The sequence below is a fragment of the Pleurodeles waltl genome, chromosome 8, assembly GCF_031143425.1.
Source record: "Pleurodeles waltl isolate 20211129_DDA chromosome 8, aPleWal1.hap1.20221129, whole genome shotgun sequence".
In the NCBI taxonomy this organism is placed as follows: Eukaryota; Metazoa; Chordata; class Amphibia; order Caudata; family Salamandridae; genus Pleurodeles; species Pleurodeles waltl.
Genome location: NC_090447.1, coordinates 1139797200 through 1139816072, shown reverse-complemented (window position 1 = coordinate 1139816072; position 18873 = coordinate 1139797200). Strand labels below are relative to the sequence as shown.

Here is an 18873-nt window from a genome sequence, read left to right as displayed (position 1 = left end):
AAAACCTCTGATGCAAGAGTTGACCCTTTCAAAAATCCCCCCTCCCCTCCAAAAAAAAAAAAAAAAAAAAAAAAAAAAAAACAGATTCATCCCTCACAGAAAGATCGCCTACAATATACTGCTGGCAGGGTCAGTGGTTTTAGATGCTGAAAAGTCATTTGGTTTCTTGATCTGTCAACACGTGTATTATGTCCTAGAGAGACTGGATAGCACTTTCTTGAAACTAATCAGATTGCTGTACATAAACCCTGCTGCAAGAATCAAGTTAATGGATAAGTCTCCTGTCCCTTTAATATCCCGCGAGGCACTCATCGAGGTTGTCTGCTACCACCCCCGATATTTGCGCTGCTACGAAGTCTCTAGCTTGCATGATCAGGGGACACCACTGGCAGTGTGAATACATTATCACAAAAGGGAGCTCCACCATATTTTTATAGGCAGGCAACATACTCATGTTCATCAAGAGGATTGCAGATAATCTCTCCTAGCAATCCGAGAAATTGCGCACTTTGGTGCACTAACAAGGATAAACATTAATTGGGGGCACATCTGAAGTATGCCAGCTAACAACTGCTTCTAGACTGTGCGCTCTGGAGGGCCATCTCTGACACTTGTTATTTGGGAGGAGGGGGGACAAACCAAGTGGTCTATGCGCACTGTAGCATATGCTAGAGAAACCGAGGCGATCGGACAAGGAACAACAGCAATGTCTCTTTACTGTTACCACATGGTTCAGAGTGGGAAAGTCTATGGTGGCGTGCACCATCAGAGCCTGAGATGCTCGCAAAAAGAAAAGCTGGGCTTCTGATTTTATTTTACTCAGACAGCCCACTTGAGAATAAACTGGCTTTCCCACCAACTATGTAACAGGCGGTATTGCACTCCCTTAGAAAACACCACTTGGCATGAGTAGGGCAACTTTTTCAGGAACAAATCTTTTTTGCCAGTAAAACAAAAAACAAAAGTCTGCCCAGTAGCAATCCGCTGTACATATTTATACATTTCAGACTAAGGAATGCTGGGAAAGCACTATACCACTTTCTCTGAAGAACCTAAAACTCTGGACCCACTTAGCAGTACAGTTAAATTGGAAGGCATGGAGTGATAATAATAACAAATGTATTGGTGATTATTTGTTGTAATGGATGAATTCTTTCATACCGAATAAAAGTTATTATTATTAAGGCATGGAGTGATAGATTACTAGATTATACAGGTGGTTTGAAAAAAACAGAACCAATGTGGTTTTGCTGGCAATGGAGAGCATGGCTATAAGGCATTGGAGAGCAGTTGTCAGAGGATAAGTAGGTACATTGTTGTGCACAAGTAGCATTTGTATCAGCTAGTCAGAGACAGACCTACATTATAAATTAGGATTGAAAGTTGATATACTAAACTGCTTTGTATTATTAATAAGACATTAGCTCAAAGACACTAATACTATTTGTAGAACGAAATCATGTTTATTTTAACTAGACAATAGCTAATGCAGACTTGAATTTTGAAATGGCTAACAGTGGTTGCCATCCTTGCTCTGAAACACATGAAAATTAAATTCATAGGTGAAGCTGGAGTTCTAATTGGTGAATGCGAGGTTCTTTTTCCTTCTTTAACATATGAAGGAATGTTTTCTTTTTTTGTGATTATCATGGAACGTTTTAATGGACAGCACACCAAGAAGACATCTGCAGGGTACACACTAGTTCCTGTATCTTATCCTGTTACAGATAGTCTAAGTTTGAGAGAGACAGAGAGAAGCTTATATCGCGTAAAGACCTCGAAACCTAACAAGCATATAATTGTATCACCTTAATTTTATCTGACTAGTTAGTCGTATGACAATTGTGTGTAAAATGCTGGGCAGATTACAGTTCAGTTCGATGCAAAGTAGGAGATTTATAGTGGTCTCTCCGAGAAATGACTTTCCTTTGCCCTTATCTTTTGAGGCGGCCCCATGCTGGTTAGTCCTCCGATTTATAAAACTTTGACCTAAATTGAATTTCATATTACTTGATGCATTTGTAGTTTGGTTATTAATCAATACTAAACTGATGTTTGGCTTCTGTAAACCATTAACTTAATAAACCTGGATACTAATGAGTTTCACTTTTATTGAAAGTACTGATTTGACGACCAGGTTCATGTGTGGAGCACCAAAATCCTTAGTGGATTAACATCACTACAAGTCAATAGAGCAAAGCGCTTTATGGTCTCTGAATTTTTACAAAGAAAAGCACTAACAGGATATACATGACTCCAGACAGATTACATAGAATAGATCACAAAAATGATAATATACATTACAGGTGTGGGACGCCGCATGCCAGGGTTATGCATTTGGCGTGGGCCTACCAAGAAATTATGATTTCTGGGAAGCTACTGGAGGGTAGGTCAAGATGCTGTCATGTGAACTCCCGGTCACTCCACTGGCTATGTTACTTGGATATGTGTGTGATGTTCCTAAACTGAGTTTTCCGTCCTTCTGCTACTGCTGGCAAGAAGGCAGGCTGTACTGTGATAGTGGATAAGACCTTGTTCAAAAGTGACAGAGTGGTTGTGAAACGTCGTCCCTCTGGTGTAAGTCCAATGCTGAAGTTGTAGTGTGGTTACTTTTACGTATCTTTTGGGCATTAGCTTCAGGCATTAGGCCTTTGTGCACTTTGCCCTGGATGTATTTTATTCATTTGCTTGCAGCTTAGAGCCTCTGTGCACTTTGCTCTACATGCTTTTTATTAGGGTTCGTACTGTTATTTTTCAAATACCCAGTTCTACAGTCTTGTTTTATATTCATATCACACTGTTTAGCCTACTTCAGCACTGGAGTTCTCCATAACACATTCTTGTTCACTCTGTGCTTCAGTCAAGGATACAGTCTGGTACATTGCCGATAGACGTGGTAGGAGTTTAGTCTTTGGCATTCCTGCGTAGGGACATTTTGTGATCGTGCTGACATGTTAGTTCTAAAAACACTTCCTTGTCCCAATACACGCAAGAGGGAGATTCCGACCAGGGAACCACAACTAGACGCTGACTGCCTCGTTGCAGATGCTGAACCAAGATCACAGGCCTTTGCTCAGGTATGAGGGCTGTCTCCCCAGGGATTCAGAAAGGCAAGTTAGAAGCTTAACATGCTGTGCTCGAAATAGAACTAGCAGAGGGAGAGTAGAAACTATTAAACACCATGATAGCGTTGTTCTTATGTTTTACTCTTCTGGTGACTATTTCAATCCTACTGTGTTGTATGGTTCTGGTTATTGCGGCTCACGCCATATTATCTAAAATGCAGTCGTTTTATTAAAACATTATATAAAACTTATACTGCCTTTGTCATTTGTATATGAGAACATACTGTAAATGAGAGTTGGTTTGGATCTGAGTGACCACGACTTCCCTGAGAAGTTCCAAAGATGTCATGCGCTCGGCTGCCCAATCATCTCTTCCCTACGGGAGAAATGAGGCACTGCTAGTTAGATGGAGCAAACCCGGATTTAGGGTGACAGAGGTCCTTCCAAGTGGGTCAGACTTAATCCCCCACACCATGAACGATCCTGCTGCCTAGAAATCCAGTAGTCTCATTTAGGATAATGAGAGCCCACGCAACAAAGTGTATGTCACTTTAAAACCTAACAAAAATAGACTTCGGGCCATATGAGAGCCGTTTTTTCAATACTGCAGAACACATTGGGCACACTTGACTAACAGTGAGTAAACTAGATAATTATTTGGGAATACACTGTATCTGCTTGTAATTGCAGACTTGATCTCCATCAAATCTGTCCTTTCATCATGTGTGACCTGGATTACAGATGACAGCAGCGTGGTCCTTCCTGGATGCGACCAGTGAATCTCATATATTTAGCCAACCCGTTCACTGAGAAATGTGAATGCGTTTATATGATGCATTACACTTGCACTGTATAACATTCATGGCCTTGTTACTTTAAGTTTGTGATTTTAAAACAAAAGAATAAAAACATGCAAACCTGGGTCACTCAAGAACTCCTAGTCCAAAATATTCTTCACATAATTGCTAACTTGTTTAGTCCCATCCTCACCAATCTGATACATTTTTCTTTTTCAAGCTCCTGTGTGTCAGTCACATGGTCAATGGCTTCTGTTCAGCCTCTACTCAAGACAACGATCCTGGCCAGTAAAGTCTTGGGCAGTTACCACCTTATCTTTATTCTTCCCTTTCCAAGCACTTAGAAAAGACAGCAGTCAATCCTTCTATCTTGAGTCGAATGACATACTTGATAGTACACAATCGGGCTTCAGGTCAGAACACAGTAACTGAAATGGCCTTTTAGGCAGTTTCAGAACACCTTAGAACTATTTAAGATCATAGTGGTGTAACAATTCTAGTCTTACTGAACCTGGCAGCAGTGTTCATCGCAGTCTTGAAGTCCATCTTATTAGAAAGACTAATAGGGAGATTTGCAAAATACACCATTACCTCGCTGTGGTCATTCCTGGACAACAGATCTCTCTATCTGCTCATCACCCTACAAATCTCACTTTTCTCCAATCTCATAAAAGGTTCCACAAGGATCATCTGTACGTCCTTGCTCAAAGTTCATATGGCTCCCATGGTGATACCTATCTGACTGGCTTTGATATTCTATCAAATACTGACATACCCAAGTGATAGTATCAATATCTGAGTCTATTTCTACAACTGAGAAGTAATTTAGATCTAGCATGACAGCTGCAGCAAAGCTGATGAATGCATGTTGATTAAAGCTCAACAACGTTACCAGAAGTATAACTATTCGGGAAACAAAATACAATCTGGTCCCATTTGTGGTGGCGAGATGATCAGGGCCCATCCTCTTCTGCAGAACGTCTATGCATTCACACTGAACATAGAAGCTCCAGTTTCATCAGCCAAAATATCTTATGTTATATTACTGATAGCTCCTTTTACTTCCTATATCATCTCATAAGAAATATGTTCACGCATTAATTACAACTGGATTGGACTAAGGTGCTTCTTCTATTTGAGTCTTCCAGCCTACTTGAAGCAAAGGCTACAAGTGGTCCGAAATGCTGATACACGCCTCATCTTTAATCTACTTTTTTCCACCCCACTATTTTTGTTTAAAAAAATAACATACAAACATTACCCAAACAAAAGTGCTCAGGGATTAATACATTGTACTGCTACCCATATACGTCATACAGTCAAATATCCTTTCTGGCAGATGTTTGTCATAACATCATTTCAGATGCATATCACATTAAAGCGTTATGTACCCAAACTTCAAAACAGTGAAGTCTATTCATGTCCAGTTGTACATACAGAGTTGGATTAAACTGTTGTCACCATGATGGTGTCTTGGTCTAGTGGTTGTGCATGTTGTAGTAGGTATTGTCGCATGGGGGCCCCACATATCCTTAAGGTCTAAATTGGGGGGCACTGTCAATTGCCCATGACAATATGCTATGTGTGGAGCCAATCTAATACCTTTGGAGCTGGGATCCGTCCCCATCGCATGTTAACCCTTCGTTTACAAAACAATAGCACCAAAGCAGTTTTATGTTCAAAGGAGAGAGACCCATGACATTGGAAGATGCTTGGAGGGTGGGGGGGTTGGTCTGGGCGGCAGTACACGAAGCGGATGGAGGCCCCACAGAGCGAACCCTCGCTGGGCACAATTATGGCAGCCATTCAAGACCTTAAGGGAACGCTGGAGCCTAAACTCGATGCAGTAACAGTAGACTTAACTCTCATTCGTGCAGACCTTAACAAAGTAGCGGAAAAAGTCACTGAGCCTAAAGCGGCAGGAACTGCGTTCACTAGCCTAACAAAATGTGCAGGCTTATGCACTGGCATCTCAGCACAGATTTTACAATGTGGGTGATCATGTGTAAAGAAATGGCTCCCTGTTGCAGTTACCCCCCACTTTTTGCCTGATACTGATGCTGACTTGACTGAGAAGTGTGCTGGGACCCTGCTAACCAGGCCCCAGCACCAGTGTTCTTTCACCTAAAAATGTACCATTGTTTCCACAATTGGCACACCATGGCATCCAGGTAAGTCCCTTGTAACTGGTACCCCTGGTACCAAGGGCCCTGATGCCAGGGAAGGTCTCGAAGGGCTGCAGCATATCTTATGCCACCCTGGGGACCCCTCACTCAGCACAGACACACTGCTTGCCAGCTTGTGTGTACTAGTGGGGATACAATGACTAAGTCGACATGGCACTCCCCTCAGGGTGCCATGCCAACCTCACACTGCCTGTGGCATAGGTAAGTCACCCCTCTAGCAGGCCTTACAGCCCTAAGGCAGGGTGCACTATACCACAGGTGAGGGCATAGGTGCATGAGCACTATGCCCCTACAGTGTCTAAGCAAAACCTTAAACATTGTAAGTGCAGGGTAGCCATAAGAGTGTATGGTCTGGGAGTCTGTCAAAAACGAACTCCACAGCTCCATAATGGCTACACTGAATTCTGGGAAGTTTAGTATCAAACTTCTCAGAATAATAAACCCACACTGATGCCAGTGTTGGATTTATTAAAAATGCACACAGAGGGCATCTTAGAGATGCCCCCTGTATTTTACCCAATTGTTCAGTGCAGGACTGACTGGTCTGTGCCAGCCTGCTGCTGAGAGACGAGTTTCTGACCCCATGCGGTGAGAGCCTTTGTGCTCTCTGAGGACAGAAACAAAGCCTGCTCTGGGTGGAGGTGCTTCACACCTCCCCCCTGCAGGAACTGTAACACCTAGCAGTGAGCTTCAAAGGCTCAAGCTTCGTGTTACAATGCCCCAGGGCACTCCAGCTAGTCGAGATGCCCGCCCCCTAGACACAGCCCCCACTTTTGGCGGCAAGTCCAGGAGAGATAATGAGAAAAACAAGGAGGAGTCACTGGCCAGTCAGGACAGCCCCTAAGGTGTCCTGAGCTGAGGTGACTGACTTTTAGAAATCCTCCATCTTGTAGAAGGAGGATTCCCCCAATAGGAATAGGGATGTTCCCCCCTCCCCTCAGGGAGGAGGCACAAAGAGGGTGTACCCACCCTCAAGGACAGTAGCCATTGGCTACTGCCCTCCCAGACCTAAACACACCCCTAAATTCAGTATTTAGGGGCTCCCCAGAACCTAGGAACTCAGATTCCTGCAACTTACAGAAGAAGAGGACTGCTGAGCTGAAAAACCCTGCAGAGAAGAAAAAAACACCAACTGCTTTGGCCCCAGCCCTACCGGCCTGTCTCCCTCCTTCAGAAGAAACCTGCTCCAGCGACGCTTTCCCTGGGACCAGCGACCTCTGAATCCTCAGAGGACTGCCCTGCTTCCAAGAGACCAAGAAACTCCCGAGAACAGCGGCTCTGTTCAACAAAGACTGCAACTTTGTATCCAGAGGAGCAGATTTAAAGACCCCTGCCATCCCCGCAAGAAGCATGAGACTTGCAACACTGCACCCGGCGACCCCGACTCGACTGGTGGAGAACCAACACCTCAGGGAGGACCCTCCGGCGACTCCGAGACCGTGAGTAACCAAAGTTGTCCCCCCTGAGCCCCCACAGCAACGCCAGCAGAGGGAATCCCGAGGCTCCCCCTGACCGCGACTGCCTGACTCTGAAATCCCGACGCCTGGAAAAGACCCTGCACCCGCAGCCCCCAGGACCTGAAGGATCGGAACTCCAGTGCCAGAGTGACCCCCAGGAGGCCCTCTCCCTTGCCCAGGTGGTGGCTACCCCGAGGAGCCCCCCCCCCCTTGCCTGCACCGCTGAAGAGACCCCTTGGTCTCCCATTGATTTCAACGACAAACCCGACGCGTGTTTGCACACTGCACCCGGCCGCCCCCGTGCTGCTGAGGGTGTACTTTCTGTGCTAACTTGTGTCCCCCCGGGTGCCCTAAAAAAAATCCCTGGTCTGCCCTCCGAAGACGCGGGTACTTACCTGCTGGCAGACTGGAACCGGGGCACACCCTTCTCCATTGAAGCCTATGCGTTTTGGGCACCACTTTGAACTCTGCACCTGACCGGCCCTGAGCTGCTGGTGTGGTAACTTTGGGGTTGCTCTGAACCCCCAACGGTGGGCTACCTTGGACCCAAATTTGAACCCCGTAGGTGGTTTACTTACCTGCAAGAACTAACAATAACTTACCTCCCCCAGGAACTGTTGAAAATTGCACAGTGTCCACTTTTAAAATAGCTATATGTGTTTTATGTAAAAAGTATATATGCTATTGTGATTATTCAAAGTTCCTAAAGTACTTACCTGCAATACCTTTCAAATGAGATATTACATGTAGAATTTGAACCTGTGGTTCTTAAAATAAACTAAGAAAATATATTTTTCTATACAAAAACCTATTGGCTGGAATTGTCTCTGAGTGTGTGTTCCTCATTTATTGCCTGTGTGTATGTACAACAAATGCTTAACACTACTCCTTTGATAAGCCTACTGCTCGACCACACTACCACAAAATAGAGCATTAGTATTATCTCTTTTTGCCACTATCTTACCTCTAAGGGGAACCCTTGGACTCTGTGCATACTATTCCTTACTTTGAAATAGTGCATACAGAGCCAACTTCCTACATAATGCCAATAAGCTACTGTCTTGGTTAGATAGGAGGGACAGTGAATGATCTTGGATCAGGGAGATTTGGCCTTCCACAGGTCAAATGAGGCTATAGCGGAAGCCTTTGCTACATAATGAGGGAGTCTATGCCTCAGCGACACAGATGACCGGGGAGGACTGCAGGGACCTTCTGCATGTCATACCGCTGCCTGAGCTTTCAGAATAAGAAAGGGGAGCATTAGACACTGAGTTAACCGAGGATGAAGTTGTTTCAGCGTTGCACAAAGGTAAGGCGACAGAACCAAATGGACTTCCAGGGGAGCTGTTAAAGAGAATGGGGAGCAAGTTTGCCAAGAACATGTTGGCCATGTTACAGGAAGTGAGGGTGGTGGATCAGAGGACTGCTACCATTGTTGTGATTCCAAAAAAAGGTAGGCCCCCAGAGGAATGTGCTTTTTATAGGCCCATCTCCCTTCTTAATACAGAGGTTAAGGTCTTGGCGAAAGTCTTGGCAACCAGATTGCGCGCAATTAAAGTAAAGTTGATCCACCCGGACCACTCCAGCTTTATGTAGTCACAATGCATGCACCTGAATCTTCAGAGACTATACGGGGTCCTACATATGACCAATCCAGACCAGTGAGCGGGCAGCACTATTGTCGCTGGACGCCAAGAATGCTTTTTGACAGCGTGGAATGGCCCTACATTTTTGTCACTCAAGAGGTTTGGTTTGGGGCCGCGGTTCCTCGACTGGATCAGACTGTTATAATGCCATGCTCTCAAGGCTCTTTGCCCTTCATAGAGGCACCAGACAGGGGTGGCCGCTCTCACCTATCCTGTTCACGCTGGTGCTTGAACCATTAGTGGTGTGGATCCAGCAAGATCCCTTGATACGGGGTATAGATCCGGTACAACATGGGAGGAGAGTACTTCCTTGTACGCAGACGATATTTTGCTATATGTCACCAACCCCCGATGGTCCATAGATAGGATAATGCAGGTTCTCGGACTATTGGGGAACCTTCTGGTTATCAGATTAATTGGGATCAATCAATGGTATTCCCGGGGGTGCGGGGGCGCTCCCATCCTGCCCCTGGACTGCACAGTACCTATTTGCCAAGATGGCTTTAAATATTTGAGGATATATGTTACTAGGAGCCAGGAGTACTTTTTTCAAAAAATTCTTTAGCCTCTACTTGATAAGATTCCATAGAGATGTGGCTCATTGGAGGACGCTACCACTCACCCAGATGGGAAGAGCAGCCTTCTACAAAATGATGACACTGCCATGGCTTTTATGGGTTTTTCAGAATACTCTCTACAGGATACTGGCAGAGGTGTTTCAACAACTAGACCGGGAAATGAGACTGCTGCTATGGGACGGTGGTTGCTCCCGCGTAGCACTGCAGAAGTTGAAACTGGGGGCAACTGCCGAACTTAGCCCCTCATGAGGACCACCTATTGGCAGAACCCTTGGAAGAAAAGGCCATCTCTCTCATGTATAAGAAATTATTGTGCAATTCCCCAGACCCAATGATATCCTTACGTGCCAAATGGGAGGCGGACCTGGGAGCACTGGACAATGAGGACTGGGCAGAGGCGAGGCAGAGTCCTAGGGTGGTGGCGATTATGGCCTAGTTCAGGTTGATCCTGCTGCCGACTGTACACAGGGCATATTATTCCAGGGTTTTGTTATGCAAGATGGGCAAGGCACAGACCCCACAATGTTTGAGAGGATGTGTGCAAGAAGGCACCTTCTATCACATTATATGGGCATGCCTTGCGATACAGGCTTACTGGCAGGGGATCCCCCGGACGCTTGGGAAGGAGGTCCCGTTGGATCCCAAGTTGTTTCTACTCAACATAGAAGAGGAAGACTTCCGGCTGAAGTATCAGGGTTTGTGGTTGGCTATAGCAGCAGCAGTGGCAAAGCATAATATAGCACGAACGTGGAGTGCTCAATCTCAGCCCATTGTATGGTAGTGGCATACCGATCTGGACTGGTGCCGGAGAGAGTAATTTACTAGAGCAAGGGTTTCCGAAAAAGTGGGAGAAAATATGGGGAGGGTAGGAAGCCTACAGAAACAGGTACTGATTGTCTAGGTGGGATTCCATGGGTAGGTGGAGGGTCAGTGTATCAAATGTATTTGATTGCCATACTTGGGTGATTTGTGATCAGAAATCTACACCTTGGGTGACTGCCACAAATTGTATTCTGTATAGCGTTGTTATCGGCTATATTCTTTATTTCGACATGCTAGATTGTGCGATGGCCATTTCCTTGTTTAATAAAAAGATTTTCTTTTTTCAAAAGTATAGGTATTTTGGCAAAAACAGTATCTTTGCCAGCCCTACGCACCTAGCAAGCTATAGTGGTAGTTTCATCCATTTGTTGAGGATTTGCTATGGCTGCACTGTAATTTTCTTACAATATATTTTACATTTCTGCTTACTTCTATGCCTAAGTATCTGAGGTGTGTCTTTCCACTGTAATAGATATTCTAAATCTCGCCATTGTGTTCTCAGTGAGGGGCATTATGATGGATTTGGCCCAGTTGATATTTACACCAGAAGTTAGCAAATCTAAGAAATTCCCTGATCAAAGGTGCCACATTAGTGTCCACATACAGTGTGATGTCATCTGCACAGAACGCCATTATTAATTATCTAAGGGTGAAATTGAATTCTTTGTGTGGTGCTGATGTAGCCTTGCCGCTAGAAGTTCCATTGCCAGGGTGAAGAAGAGAGGTGAAAGAAAGCTGTCCTACCTCATAATCCTGGTGATGTACACAGAGTCAATATAACATTCTGCCATATTCTAGTCACTGACTTTGTGTGGAGTAGCTGTATCTAGTGCACATATCCCCACAACAAAGCCAATCTGTCTCAGCAAGTAAAACAGACCGCGCCATATGCAGGAAAGTACCACCTTTCTTGGCATGTTCCCCCAATTCCTGCCTGATTGTCAGTGTGTTTTAACTGTGTCACTGGGATCCTGCTAGTCAGGACCCAAGTGCTTATATCCTACATGTCAGTATGTTTTACTATATTGTCAGTATGCTGGACTGCCATTGGAGTGCTGCTAATCACAACTCCAGTGCCTATGCTCTTGGTTTCCAAATTTGTCTCTATAGTCTAGTGACTACATATTTCACTCCAGATTGGCATACTGGATCCCCCTTATAAGTCCCTAGTATATGGTACCTAGGTACCCAGGGCATTGGGGTTCCAGGAGATCCTTATGGGCCTGCAGCATTTCTTTTGTCACCCATAAGAAGCTCATACAAACACTTCTTCGGGACTGCCATCGCAGCCTGAGTGAAATAGTGTTAACACTATTTCACAGCCATTTTCACTGCACCAGGTCACTTATAAATCACCTATATGTCCAATCTTCAGACTCTGAAGGCTAAGTGAATAGTACCCGTGATTGAGGGCACCCCTGCACGAGCAGAGATGCCCCCCACGTCTTCCAGGCCCATTTTCCGTACTTCATGAGTGCTGAGACACCAATAAAAGCGTGCACTACATATATGTCAATACATATATGTAGCTTCACAGTGGTAACCCCGAATATGGCCATGTAAGGCCTCTAAGTATGACAAATTGTACCCCCAATCGGATTCTGGTATTGCGGGGCCAATTCCATGCACCTTGGGGGCTCCACCATGGACCCCCAGTACTGCCAAACCAGCTCTCTGAGGTTTCCACTGCAGCCCCAGCTGCTTCCACCTCGCAGGCAGGCTTCTGCCCTCCTGGGGCTTGAGCAGCTCAATCCCAGGAAGGCAGAAAAATGCATTTCCTTTAGGGGAGGGGTGTTGCACCCTTCCCCGTTTGGAAATAGGTGTTACACGCATGGGAGGGGTATCTTCCCAGAGCCTCTGAAAATGTTTTGAATGGCACAGATGGTGCCCCCCTTGCATAAGCCAGTGTACACCAATTCAGGGACCCCCCAGTCCCTGCTCCGGTGCGAAACTGGACAAAGGAAAGGGGAGTGACCATTACCTTGTCCATCACCACCCCGGGGGTGGTCCCCAGAACTCCTCCAAAGTGTCCCTGGGTTCTGCCATCTTGTTTTCAGGTGGTCAGGGAACTCTGGGAGCATCTGAGTGGCCAGTGCCAGCAGGTGATGTCAGAGACCCCTCCTGATAGGTGCTTACCTGGTTAGGTGACCAATCCTTCTCTCAGGGCTATTTAGGTTCTCTCCTCTCAGTGCGTCCTCAGAGTTGGTTTTGCAAGACTCCAGCAGGAATCCTCTGCAACCTCTGCTTCACCTTCTACTGTTGGATCAACCGCAGACCTGCTCCAGGAACTCTACAACTGCAACAAAGTATCCAAGAAGGCCACTGCAACTCTCTAACTTCAGCTCCTGCCAGCAACTGCAACAGTTTCCAGGACTACCGGTCTTCATCCTGCACCAGAAGAACCAAAGGAATCTCTCCTGTGGAGTGACGGAGTCAATTCCCTGCTTCAGCAGGCACCTCTCTTTAGCGACGAGTGGTACTCTGGGTCCCCTCTCCTGACGATGAGCGTGGATCCTGGAACACAGATGGTGGACCGAAGGGACCCAGACTGTCCGAAGGTCCAACTGTCCAAATTTGGTGGAGGTAAGAGCTTGCCTCCCGAGCCAGACAGTACCCCTGTGCACCGCGTGTTTTGCAGCTCCTAGGGCTTCTGTGCGCTTCTCCAAGGAATCCTTTGTGCACAGCGTAGCCAAGGTCCCCAGCACTCTATCCTGTGATGCTAGGTTCCCCGAGTTGTTCTCTGGCGGCGTGGGATACATTTGTGTAGTGCTGCGACGACCACGATTTGTAACTCCTTTGTATCCATGTCCTAGGACTCCTGTGAGTGCTGCCTGGTCTTCTGAGGGCTCTCTGAAGTGCTGAGAGCCCCCTGTCTCCTGTGTTCCCCCTAAGCCCATTGTAACCTATGGTTATTTGCACTATTCTAGGACTGTTTACTTACCTGATTTTGGTTACTAGTGTATATTCTGTGTATAATACTTACCTCCTAAGGGATTATAGCCTCTAAGATATTTGTGGCATTGCGTCACTAAAATAAAGTACCTTTATTTTTGGTAACACAGAGTATTTTCTTTCCTGTGTATAAGTACTGTGTTACTACAGTGGTATTGAAAGAGCTTTGCATGTCTCCTAGTTCAGTCTTGGCTGCTCTGCCTACAGCTAACTCTAGACAGCCTGGCTTCTAAGACACTGCCTACATTTCACTAATAAGGGATAACTGGACCTGGTGTAAGGTTTAAGTACCTTAGGTACCCACTACAAACCAGGCCAGCCTCCTACACCATATAACCAAGTCTAACACTTTTGTTGCGCCAAGAATAACTCCAGACGCCTCACATTCTGGACTAATTTGATGGATCAATGCAAATGAAGTTCGAAGGTTATGCAATGTGGACTGGTCGAGTATAAAATCAGACTGATCTAGCATGATCAGGCTGGGGAAGAGAGGTTATAATCTATTTGCCATGATTTTGGCCAATATTTTGTTATCAGTATGTATTAATGAAATCTATCTTGTCCACTGGCTTGCCAAGTTTGGGGAGCATTATCGTGACTTCTCGAAGAAAAGTGTGCTGGTATCCCTTTTCATAGGCTTCTTTGTGAAAGTCCAATAGTCTGGGTGCCAGTAGATGCATGTATTCTTTGTAAAACGGTCCTCGGAGCCCGTCTGGACCTGAGCCCTTGTAATATAATATGATTTAAAATGGCATAGGTAACTTTTTCTATAGCTACTGGCATGACGAAGTATTACTTATGCTCTGTGTCCAGTAATGCTAATGCTATAGTGCTGCAGTGTTGATTTAGTGCTCCCACTTCAGGATTAACTCTGAAAGCATTTCTGTTTGTTTAGTATTTGTTGAGTTCTGCTATTATGCTACCGGTTTCACTTATTTGCCCACTTCGCATTTCAAGTTGTGTGATTGGGAAACTTGCTCTAGGTTAGCAGAATGGGGCTGCCAAGGTCTTGCCAGGTCAGTTTTCACACGTAGTTACGTTTGCTCACTGCTGTTCTTGATATTCATCAAGTCTGCGTGCTCGATCACTAGGGATTCTTTAGTGTCCTCTATAGTAAATACCATCTCTAATGTTTTCAGCATGTTTCAGATATATTTAAGAACCCCGGTTGTTTGGCTACACAGACTTCTCAAAAGTACTTACAACAGGGTCGGGCTATCTGCTGTGTGTTCTGTGATTGGGAAGAGCAATTCAGTCCCTTTGCAAATCTCATCCTTAAATACGATGTCAAAAAGGGCTCAGCTAGGGAAGTCTCCAAGAAAATATAAACTAATATACTCTACAATTCAGCTAGTCCAATCCTTTAAAAGATATGTCTGAAAAACACGTAGAGAATAGGCATCTCGGGACCCGGAAGCTAATTTATTGTACCATGTTTGCCTTTTATTCTCAGTTGGTTAAATACAAGATGTAAAAGCCTGGTGAGTATGGATTTTCAAAGTGCACTAACCGTCTTTCCACCCGTCCTTGAATATGTTAAAACTAGAGCTATTTTGCAGACTGTACACAATCATTTGTTTAAAAAATAATAAATAGCAAGTAGATGTGAACTCAAGTTACCTTTCGCAGTTCGACAGTCACTTCATTTCTGTGTCTTCTCATGGTCTGTAACAAAATAAATATATTAGAAAGAAACAAAACTAAGCACTAAACTCGAACTAAAGGTACCGTTATTCATCACAAAGGAAAATTATGCAATAGCTAAATAATTATCGTAATAAAATGTAGTAACTGAATGGTAGACTTGGGGGCTCATATTTCTGCGAGGTTCAACTATTGCGAAGCCATTCAGGCCATGAATCTGTCCTAATAAAAGGGCAGAGTAGTTAAGACTATATGAATCTTATCAGTAAATACCAGCTATTAAGTTCCGTAGCTCCAGAATGCCCTGGTTGACCAATAAAAAGTGGTGTTATGGAATATCCTACCCAACGCTTAATTGCCAGTCATGCGTTTTCAAATGCATACAATAGGATCATTTTAGTTTCTACTGTGTAGATCCATCGCCAGGAAATTTCTGTCAATTAATTTTTTCAAGCAATATTCTTTAGTATATCCTCTGTCAGCATCATGCACTAGAGACTCTTTTCAATCAAATACCTATAAACGTATCAATAAGCAACACACTAGACAAGCATTATTTGAAAGTTCACACAAAATATCAAAACAGGTTAACAACTAAAGTAGACCAAGAAACTATTCCATAAAGACCGTGACTAAAATGTGGTTGATTATAGCATCACAACTCGGTGCCACGAACAGCAATTCACTGGATCACTGCTCATCCAGCTATGCACATGCAGCATAAAATGTGGACCGTAACTCAGTGAGAAAGGTCCCTTTAGTGAGGGATATACAGAGTCCTACACAGCTGATAATATGGACACTTAGCAAGGTAGTAAAGGACATGCATGTACCAGAGTGGAAAGAAACAGAACCTGCTGCCTTTCCAGCAAAAGCACTACATTAATTCAAAACGATTCTTGCCACAAATGCAAACGGAAATGCTAGGCAAGCTACCAATTATGAGCGCCTTTCCAGGAATGTATAAGATCATAAATAAGCCTACCAAAATGTTTCAACTAAAAGCAAAAACTGAATAAAAGGTTTAAAGAGGGATAGTTCCAAGAAGTGAGAAGACACCCATCACCAACAATACTGTGCTTGTTAACTTTGGCTTTCAATCAAAAGTAATCCAAACAGAAGTGGCACCCAATTTTATTTAGAACGTCCAAAGTATGCAAAAAAAAAAAAAAAAACTAGTGATCTTTATGAATCAACGCAACAAAGGAGCTGCTCTGGTGGAAATAAATGACCATTGAGGCTGAAGAATGAATGACAGTTCAGATTACAATTACTAACCACACAGCCTTCATCCGCATGCTTTTGGAAGATTAGTTGAACCATTCAGTCACTTTATATTTTGTATTTAACATTTTAATTTTTATAACAATTCCTTATACAGTGCATGGCATAAGACATTTAAAATATTACACAGAAACCTAATGCATCCGAGCCCTACCTCCGTGCAACTCAATACAGCAGTGAATCATCAAGTCTTTATGTTCCCAAATAATGCAATTAACGGACTTGCACGGAGCCAATGTCCTGCTACTGGAGGTGTAAAAAGTCCCCTGTATAAGGTGAGGTGTTTACGAATATCCCAATGGGCCAACCGAGGACTCCAGATTTTCTTTTGAGCTTTTGGGGACAAAACCTTCCCCTCATGTACCAAGCATTCGGCCTGCGCACACCTATCAAAGTCATTGCACCAATGCTCAAAGAGTGGAAGGGGCGACATCCACAACTTGACTATCTTGGGCTTTGCCACAATCATTCTCACTTTACAGAACAACTACTGATAATGCGTTTCAGTCCCCTCCCCCTAAACCCCAAGGATACACAGTTTCTTCCCAGGGGTGAGATAACCAGACAATACCCCTGACAGGTGCTGTAACACCCTCTCCCAATATCCTCAGATTTCCAGGCTGCCCCAAATGGTGTGCACAAAAGTGCCCGTTCAGCCACGTCCCCTAATGCACTTATCACTTGGCGCTCAACCAAATTTAACCAACTGTGCCTTCTGTAACAAGCTATAAGATGTCTTCAGCTGCACCGCTCTAAAGCCAGCTCTAATGGCAACCACCCTTGGTCTCTGCAGCACCTCCTCCCACTCCTCGTCAGATAGGTCCTCCAAACCTTTGGTCTAGTTGGCCCCGAGACCTTGGAGTGAATAAGGAATATTGTCAAGTATTTTTCTACAGATTAGCGAGTGTCCTTCATGGGAGGGGGTCAGCCAATATTCTATCTAAGATTGTTTTTTGGCACATCTTTATGTTGAAGAAAATCAGAGGTGCAGGTAACAAAATTTCTCTCTCCAACATCCCATATTCTTTCTTGAGCTTTGCAATGCTCTTGAAGGCCATAGACAGACACCCAGATATCACCCAGTTTCACTAAATCACGTTTTCAGACTATATATAGTAGAGTCACCAATTAAGCATCATTATAAATGAGTCTAAAAAAGAGGTGTCAATAGCCCACGTAATGTATTGGAAGAGATGGAGAAAACAAAGTATAAAATTGTTTGCCAAGTACATTGGCGCCATTTAACAAATTTGCATTAAAAAAAAGATCCTCCCCAAAAAATTAATATTTAATTTCAATCAATTATGAAATGTTTCAGGGAAGCAAAAGGTGGGTGTTAAGGGGAGGAAGTTACAAGCCATCAGATGTGTCCAGCGAAAAGACGTTACCCACCTCTCTGACAAAATCTACAAGACGTTACCCCACCTCTCAGATAAAATCTACATTGACACTATACATTATGCCTTGGCACTTGGTTGAGTGATTTCTGTCTCCGTATCCATTTGGCTCCCTACTTAAGCTCTTCCCCTAGGGGACAAGGTAAAAAAAAAAAAAAAAATTTTGTTTTATTTTCTTGGGGCCTGCACACAGCCTTCCACCAGTGTCCCTTCCTTTGCCTACCACTACCCTTATCCAGATGCCCTTTTCTTCTCTATTCCATGTTCTAACTCTCACTACATTTTCAGAGGAGTTCATTCAACAGTCTGCACTCACTCAGGCTAGTACAACCTATTCTCATGGGCTGCTGCAGTGCCACTAGTAGTTACGACCCTCAGGAGCATAGTTTACATCATGTTTTAATGCACAATCTTAACAGTTGCCCCTCGGCCACTCTAGGGTACAACCCACCCTACCCCAAAGGCAGTACAGTAAGCCCGATTGTATAATACCCACAGTAATGATTTGCTACTCTGTAGTATCTTGGGGGGGGGGGGGAGGGGGCGGATGACAATCTAATGGAAATGCTTTTTCCCCCACAGGCTACAAGGCTGTTCTTGTGTAAACATATCAGAGCAAATACAATGGCTGGTTCTATAATACAAGTTACAGTGAGTGTAGATTCCCCAAGATAGCATGTTAAGAAAGGTTGTCTCATGCCCATTTCTATGGGGAGTGCCTCTGCTGATCTTGGGTGGGCTACCAGAACATCTACTACATGCCTCAATGTGTATGCACTCTCTCATGGGTTACTGTTATGCTGTACCTACCTTGACCCCACAGAACATGTACAATGGCTGGTTGCCTAGTCCCTAATTTTAAGGGTTGCTCCTCTCCCGCTCATGTTAGCAGTATAGACTTGACACTTCCTACTCTTCACACCCAGAGGTTTAAACTCCATGATACATAACACAACAAAAATGTAAGTTATCTGTATGCCGTAATGATCTTGTATGATCTCACTTTTCTAAACACTTGCATACAGCCTCACATTTGCACTAA

The 18873-nt window shown here is 44.3% G+C and overlaps 1 protein-coding gene across 3 annotated transcripts in view; it reads right to left on the bottom strand.

The window, feature by feature from the left end:
* The window catches only part of KPNA3 (karyopherin subunit alpha 3), a 542591-nt gene that overhangs the window by 421519 nt on the left and 102199 nt on the right, over positions 1-18873 (bottom strand). For all 3 annotated transcript variants that reach the window (XM_069205359.1, XM_069205360.1, XM_069205361.1), the window contains exon 2: positions 15127-15171. In XM_069205359.1, coding sequence (XP_069061460.1) covers positions 15127-15171 — 45 coding nt within the window. The remainder of the gene's footprint in view (positions 1-15126; positions 15172-18873) is intronic.